Here is an 8,198-nt window from a genome sequence, read left to right on the forward strand (position 1 = left end):
AATCTTCCATCTTCAGAGGGCATTCTCCCTGGATCCCTGTCTTCACGCGGCCGGGGTCCCTCTGTGTACATTTATCTTTGCATCCAGACTCCTTGCTTTTTATAAGGACACCAGTTATGCTGGATTAGGGCCAACCTCAATGCCTCTTTTTAGTTTGATCACTTCTGTAAAGACCCTCTTTCCAATAAGGTCATATCAGAACTACCAAGGGGTATGGTGTTAGCATGTCTTTTGGGGGGTTGAGGAGACAATTCAACCTGTAACAACAGAGTTAGCTATTATGGTTCTTGTGATAAATATCCTCACAATCATTGAGAAGCCAAGAACACCTAAGAAATAGATCCTATACACAAGAGCAGACAGTGTGAGGGGTCCCCTTTAAGTTAGCCTCCTTCATGAAGAGACTTGACCTGGTTGTTGGAATTCAGCACCTGGGAACCATTTCAGTACAGAGCCTGTGGGACCATTCCTTTAACCTCTGGGCTTTTGCTCTGCTTCTTGTAGATGGAGCAGATGAGGAATGAGCTACTTCAGGAGAGAGCTGTGAGGCAAGACTTGGAGTGTGACAAGATTTCCCTGGAGAGACAGGTGAGGGCAGCAGGCCCCAGGACTTCCACGCCCCATTCCATGGCTTTGGGCTCGGACACCTGCCCACCCCACAGGTTTGTAAAAGGACAAGCTCAAGCCTGTGAGAGGCCTGGGAGTCTCAGGACCTGCCAAACACTCCATTCAGGCTCACAGGGGAGTATGTTAGACTCTCTTCCTTTGACTGTTTGAAACCCAAGTTCAAAGGTAGTCTCTGCAACTATCTCTGGGCTCCCCAGGCCCTGCCTCCTGGTGTGTGTTAGTGTGGGCACCACCCAATACCTGGCTCCATCTCCTTTTCTGCTTTGCTCAGAGAGCATGGCACACACACAGCCCCTCACAATCTCCCTGTCTGATTCCAGAACAAGGACTTAAAGAGTCGGATTATCCACCTGGAAGGTTCCTACAGGTCCAGTAAAGAAGGGCTGGTGGTGCAGATGGAGGCCAGGATTGCAGAGCTGGAGGATCGTCTGGAGAGTGAGGAGAGGTGAGCCTGGTACAGGGTGGGGCAGAGGCCCTGATGGGCCATGGCCGTCCCATTAGAGTGCTTGCATGCCGGGTATCTCTTCCCATCCTCATTAGCCCACATAGAAGGCAGAGCAAGTACAACTTTGCTATTATTGTTTCCATTTTACAGGTAAGAAAACTGACACATCAGAGTAAGTGACTTGAGTAACATAGCTAGCTGGACTAAAATTTATATCTCTATTCCTAAGATCATAGCTTTTCCACTGCACTTGCTGTTTCTCTTTCTATCCCTTAAATAAAACAGGCTGCCTCAACAAGCAACTGACTTTGAGTAGGATTGGAGGTCAGGGGCTGACTTTGCCCTGAGGACCAGGTGCATCCAAGCAGAGATGAGGGATGTGAGATCACTCTTGCAGGTGTCATTCACAGCCTGAGGACCAGCACCAAGATGCACTTGGCTAGCTTTAGTTCTTCCTCATGGCCCCTCACCTTCCTAAAAGGGGTGCAGTACACATGCATATGTATGTGCTTTAGGAGGACTTTAGGAGCAACCTAGAGTGAACCCAAAATGCCAGCATTCTATAACTCTTTGCCTTACAAAGTTAAGAGCTCAGGAGTGGAAGAACTTGGGATAGGCCATCAACCCTTCCCTGGCCTTGCCACCTTTGACAAGTCATGGCTCTTCTCAGAGTCTCATTTCTTTGTCAAAAGAGTGGTCCTTCCTCCTGAACCTCAAGCTCAACCCTAAGCTCCCCTGGTTAGAGTGTCCCCTCCTCTGCAGCCTGGGCTTCCTACAGGGCTGAGAATGAGAGGGTGCTCACTTCTGCCTTCCCTGCTCTTCCAGGGACCGGGCCAGCCTACAGCTCAGCAACCGAAGGCTGGAGCGGAAAGTGAAGGAGCTGGTGATGCAGGTGGATGATGAGCACCTGTCACTGACTGATCAGAAGGACCAGGTGAAGGAGCCTTTGCACTGTTGTTCTCAAATGATATTCTGTATCTGAGGCAGGGAAAGCAGGAGGAGGCCAGAGTCCTGGAGCTGGTGGGGCTGATTCCTCCTCTTAACTTACATCACAGAATGGAAACTTAAAGCCTACCTAAGAAAGGGATTTCAGTAAACTTGAAACCCTAAACTTGGTTTTCAGAAAGGATGCCTTTTCCCCCGTGAGACTGGTTGCCCAGGGAGAAGGCCTCTGGCATCTCCTGCTAGAGCTCTTCTCCATCATCGCTGGCTTGGGCCTTCAGCCAGCACTCAACCCACCCTCTCTCCCAATGCAGCTGAGCCTGCGCTTGAAAGCAATGAAGCGACAGGTAGAGGAGGCTGAGGAGGAAATCGACAGACTGGAAAGTTCCAAGAAGAAGCTGCAGAGGGAGTTGGAGGAGCAGATAGATGTGAATGAGCAGCTGCAGGGACAGCTCAATTCCATGAAGAAGGACTTAAGGTGGGTAAAAGTGGTGGTTTGTGATGTCCAGTACCCTACCACCACCACCACCACCACCACCACCACCACCACCACTACACACACACACACGTTTGAGGGGCGCTTGAAGCTTTCAGAACATTCTCATTCCTGTTGTCCCAAGCCAATTCCTTATTGTTGTCTTTTGGGGTCATCCCATCCTAGAAATGAAAGTCTAATTTGTCATTTCACATATTCAGAAAGGTCCCATGTGTCATCCTTATACCAGTGCTTCAGTGCCAGCAGGACAGGTATTACTCCTGTTGACCATAAAGGGAAAGTGAGGCTAGAGAGAACACTAGCTCTCACCAACATGGAGGGACAGTTTGTGGCCCAGCCTGTTTATTTCACAGACTAGGATCTCCCAAGCTCCCCTCCTGAAGTTCTAAGGATGAGGGTAGAGCGGACAGGATGGGTTGCTTTCCCTACCCCAGAACCAGTGCCTGGGGCATTGAGGGGAGGGGTTGGTTAGCTCCATGCTCATCTACAGAGTTCGCCTTTCTTGAAGACTGACTCTGCCCAGGGACTCTGTGCCAGTTGCCCAGCTGGTCTCATAAATGGACAGAATTCTCTAGCCCATTTAGAATCCTGTAACACAGGGCCTCTTCACTGGGAAACTGGCCCTACGGTCAGCATTAAGGGGCAATATTTAAGGGACACCAAAAATCTCAGTAATCAAAATAACATTTTAATGTAATGTTTGAAAAAAATATTGCATATAATCTGATGAATAAGGCATGACATTTTAAAAATATTAAGACAGGGTCAATAACAGTGCCCTGCCAAGCCCTATTGGGGTTTGGACAAAAAAGAGGAATCAGTACTACCTATCCTGGCCCAGCTACCAACATCATTTCTGATAGTGAGAGGCGGGCAGTTTGTCACCTGTGCTGAAGGAACTGAGGTGCAGAGCAGTTCATGCACACAGTCTGGGGAGAACAGGAACCCAAGACCTTCCTCCATCTCCAAATTAGAGATGAGCCCGAGCCCGGGCCAGGAAACATGCCCCTTATTGTTTCAGCAGACTTAAGAAGCTGCCCAGTAAAGTGCTGGACGACATGGATGACGACGACGACCTCAGCACCGACGGGGGAAGCCTCTATGAGGCGCCACTGAGCTACTCCCTTCCCAAGGACAGCAGCACCGCCAGCCAGATCTGAGCCCACTTCCAGGGCTGAAGTGGCCTATCCTTGCTAATGGACACTGCAGCCGTCCAAAGCAGAAGGGAGTGTGTCTCCAATGAGACCCTGCCTCCTCTTCTCACGGCACACCGGTTCCTCGACCTTACATTCCTCCCTAGGGTCTTTCCATGGTCCAGTGGCGCTTGGATCTTACGGAGCTATTGCAGTTTAAAATGAGGAATAGGAGCCAGCACCACTGGGGCATTTTCAAAATTATAATCCGGTAGGCTGAAGGCCCTGATCTGCACAGCCATTTGCTATGGCCACTTTCATAGGCTGCTCTGCCCTCCTCTCCCCTGCCAAAAGAAAGGGTCTGAAATGCGAGTTATTGTTAACAGTCACTGTGCAGAGGAGGAAGTGATATGTAGGCTGTACATATTTTAACCAGACCTTCTCACAGACTACTGCTGTTCCATTTTGGAATATGTGAGAGCCTTTGTAGGGTGGCTTGTTTGTGAAGTTCACACACTATATTGAATATTCTTTCTTAAAATATGAAGCTACTAGATTTTAAGTATTAAGGAGTAGAGAGAGGAGGTAGAAGGAAGACCACTTTTAAAATCAATTGGACAAAAAGAATTGACATAGTGACAATGGATAATCAGTACTGGGAGTCAGTATTCAGGTGATCTGGGTAAAGAGCTTACTGACAGAAGGTCACATACTATAGGCTGTATCTATGGCCTTGGCTGCTTATTTTATCTAAAATCATTATTTCTGAACCATGCTAAGATCAGTTCCCAGTCACCACTTTCTTTAATACAGGTGGGGAGGGGAGACTTGTATGCAGGGTTTTTAACAAGTGGCGTGTTTTCTGTAAGGAGGGGGCCCCACTGTCATGTCTCATTGGTCCATTCCTCCCTCCCCCCACAGCAGGCCTCCCTGCTATGCTCTGGGGCCTGGGATGGAGAAGATAGCAGAGCACAGGAGGACAGGGTTCATGGGCTTAAGTGAGAGGACGAGGCAGGAGGCATCCAGTGAAGTCATGGAGGAAGGGAGAGATGGGTTGTGGGTGTGGGGTTAGTGTGAGGAAGACAGAAATTCTTGAAAGCTGGGGCATGTGTAGATAAGAGGTAGGTGGAGCTGGAGCTAGGTGGACGTCAAGGAGGGAGGAAAAAATGGCATGATATGCAAACTGGAGGGATCCTTCCAACCTCCAGCAAGCAGTGACAGGGAATGGGTGAGGTCTGGGGCAAGTCACAGAGCCCACTCAGCAGGGTTCAGAGTGATGGGCCCAGTTGAAGGATGAGGGTCTGGAGCCAGAAAGCCAAACCCTTCACCTCCTCCAGGGTCACTGTCCCCTCACCATGGCTGGAGGTGGTTCTTGCCTCTATTTATTCTCTGGGTGTGGACAGATTCCTCCTTTTAGCCATTCACCCATTTCGCAAACACATCCTGGGCACCTGTGATACATAGTCCTTGGCCCTGGGACCCCAGCAGTGACTAGAACTCCTCCCTTCCTGGAGCTAGGGGAAGGGGGCAATAGGCAACCAGCAAGCTGACACAGGGCTGAGCACCTCTGTGCCCAGCCCCAGATCCTTCTATCTTCTTGGGGATGCAGCAGGTCTGAAGTCACACTCAGAGTGGTCTTCCTTTCTCAGCTGCTTCTGCCATTACTATACATTTGCCAATGAGTCTGCCCAGAAATGCCTCTGCCTACTCCAAACTCCAATCAGCATCTGATTTGTCCTCATTCTGGTAATTCTTTCTGTTAGCTATGGGGCTGGCTACAAGAAGTAAAAGTGCCCCGGAAGAGAAGAGAAGCCATCATTCAAAACACGCCCTGAAAAGAGGCCTCTAAGCATGTTAACAATTGCACGCTCCTATGCTGTAATGGAGTTGGCACGTAGTGTAGCAGGCTGGGAAGCTACTGGAGGGGATTGACTGGACTGAGATTTAGGGAGTTGTTTTTTTTTTTTTTTTTCCCTAAGTTCCAGCTCATCTCATTACCCATGACCTTGACAGGGTGCTTCCAGGGACAAGATGAGGATTAGAAAGGTCCTTCCCAGTGTGATATGCTATCATTCTTTGATTTTATTATATATATATATATATATATATTTTTTTTGTCTATTGCTTTAAGAACTAACCCTGCTCAAGAGTTTTCTTTAGCTAGCTTAAAGAAAATATTTTATGTAAAAAGAAATATGTGGCCAAATGCAATGTTGAGACAATCACCATATATCTATTATATTTTTCCCTGCTTTGAAGGGTCACTCTATCGTGCCGATTGGCTTATTCTGTTGGTTTTTTGCTTTCGGGTATGGTTTAGTTCCTTTTGGTTGTCATGGGGAAGAGATGTTCTTATTGTGGCTACCTCCATGTAAGTGAATTCCTGGGTAAAGTAAGATTTCCTTTTCAATAAACAGCTTCATCCAATGGGAATCATGCCTCTTCTGCTATTTTTACTTTATGTTCTCCAGAGCCTGATTCTGTGTCTCCCAAGAAACCGTTCAGGTGATTACCTGGGATCTACTGGAGAAAGGAGAATTTAGAGGCTTTCAGCCCTGGGACCAGCTTCTAAAATAGAAGGGTGGGGGGGTGGTCAGTGGTGAATGCTGACGGAATGAGTGGCTCTGGGTGGTTGTGACGCTCCGAGAGATCCACACTGCCCATACCAGGACACGACAAAGGGAGAAGCATTTCAGGAGAACCTGTGATGCACAGTCTCTCTCCATCTCATGGTGGGCAATAATAGGCACCATGGTCTCTGTTTTATAGGGAACCAAAGCAGATTCTCCACCCTGTCTCCTAGAGGCTGCTCTAGGGAGGCCCTGGCTTCCCTTGACTGGTCTGGCTCTGGGCATTTCTACACTGTTCCCTGCTTCCGGCAGCATTTTTGGTTATGCTCCTCTGGACTCGGGTGAGCTCCTGTCCTCCTTGGCTCCAGTTCTAAAGGTGGCCACAGCTTGCTGCCATGGTTCCTCTGAGCAGCTCCTCAGCATCCCTGGTGGCTTCCACCATGCTTCCCATCCTTCATAGCTGCCACTGCAGTTGACTGTTGATTCGTGCCCAGAACTCCATCATTGTCCCCCATCAATGTAAATGTGTTCTTCCAAATAACCAGCCATTGGTTCCTCTTATTCTAAGTAAAAGAAGCATCCCGAGTGCAAATGAGATGTTCCAAATGCAAGTTTTAATAAGTCCTTTTTATAAATTCTGTTTACTTTTTTAAAAGTCATGTACATTGAGGTATAATTTTATAGTGAAAATCTCCTTTTGATAGTTTATTTTGAAACTACTTAGACCCCTTTTTGACCCCAGCATCCATTTGGGGGGGTGGGATTTTGAGTGGTACCTGTCTCTCGGCCTGACAGGAGGAATGTTCTTAAGAGACCCACAACCAAAAGGGGGAAATCCTTCTAGGACTGCCATTCACTTCTTCCACCTTCTCTGCTCCACGTGCTCTGCATTCCTCCCTCGGCCTGGTCCATACTAACAGGAAGCCTATCTTTGTTGGACATTAGACATTTTTCTGTTCTTAATTTTTAAATGGTTGGGAAAAATGACTTGATAGCAAGTTTCTATGGAATTTAACAGTCCCAAGTCCAGAAATACAGGCTTTGCAGAGAAATCAGCATACCTAAGCCCCGTCAGACCTGCTTAAATACTCAGTGTATCATGTCATCCTTGACTTTCACATGTGTGAGCCAAGGCCTGGCCAAGTCTCTGTCCTGAAGAAAGATTGGAGTGTAAGTCATGCCGGGCTCATCAAGCCTGGAGAATGTGCCTGAGCAGTTCAGAAAGACATTCAACAATAGGTGTTGTGTGCAGGGAGGGTGACAAATAGCCCACATGCAAAACCATACTTGGTTTCACTACAGATTGTCAGCAATGCTTAGGGTTGGCAAATGTGATTCCAGAGTTTGCTGGATAAACACAAACTAATTTTGGAGAAGGCAGAAACTTCAGCAAAGAAGGAATTTGAGTCTCAGGAAAGTTGGGCATTTTGCTGTTGGTCACATCAGGGAAGCAGCTAGTGCATGAGGAGAAACTGCTGGCGTGGTCCAGGTGCTGACACTGAACAAAGTTTAAGCCACAGGCTAGGTCCTTGGAACTTACAGTATACAAAAGCAATGGTGATTGATACCTAAATGGAAATCAGGTATTAACCAAGTCCTTTGTATACTTATGCCAGGTACAATTTGTTCTTCCTGTGCTTTGCTAACCCACTCTGTAGTCAGTACCCAGTTTTCAAGACCATGTATATTTCAATGGCTAACCTGTTTAGTACTTAGCTGGATACCAGGCACTGTCTAAACTCACTACATGGATTGACTCATGTGATCTTAATGACACCCCACCCCCAGTGGGTACTGTTGTGACAAGTGAGGCACCCTCGGCATGTGGCAGGACATAATTCTGGGACCAGCCTGGGTCTGGCTCTGGAGCTCACGCTCCGCAGCCTGCCCCACCCCCCATGCCCTGGAGCTTCACTTGTGGGTTTCTATGCAGCCTGACAGCCTGTTGCCTGCCCCACACAGCACCGCCAGTGGAGGTATGTGGA

The 8,198-nt window shown here is 48.0% G+C and overlaps 1 protein-coding gene across 3 annotated transcripts in view; it reads left to right on the forward strand.

The window, feature by feature from the left end:
• The window catches only part of CGNL1 (cingulin like 1), a 158,822-nt gene extending 152,746 nt beyond the window's left edge, over positions 1 to 6,076 (forward strand). For all 3 annotated transcript variants that reach the window (XM_079125857.1, XM_079125859.1, XM_079125858.1), the window contains exons 15-19: positions 505 to 588; positions 948 to 1,072; positions 1,898 to 2,006; positions 2,329 to 2,492; positions 3,535 to 6,076. In XM_079125857.1, the coding sequence (XP_078981983.1) occupies positions 505 to 588; positions 948 to 1,072; positions 1,898 to 2,006; positions 2,329 to 2,492; positions 3,535 to 3,670 (618 nt within the window). In that variant the 3' untranslated portion in view covers positions 3,671 to 6,076. The remainder of the gene's footprint in view (positions 1 to 504; positions 589 to 947; positions 1,073 to 1,897; positions 2,007 to 2,328; positions 2,493 to 3,534) is intronic.
• The last annotated feature ends 2,122 nt before the right edge of the window (positions 6,077 to 8,198 follow it).

Source organism: Sciurus vulgaris, assembly GCF_902686455.1.
Source record: "Sciurus vulgaris genome assembly, chromosome: 2".
In the NCBI taxonomy this organism is placed as follows: domain Eukaryota; kingdom Metazoa; phylum Chordata; class Mammalia; order Rodentia; family Sciuridae; genus Sciurus; species Sciurus vulgaris.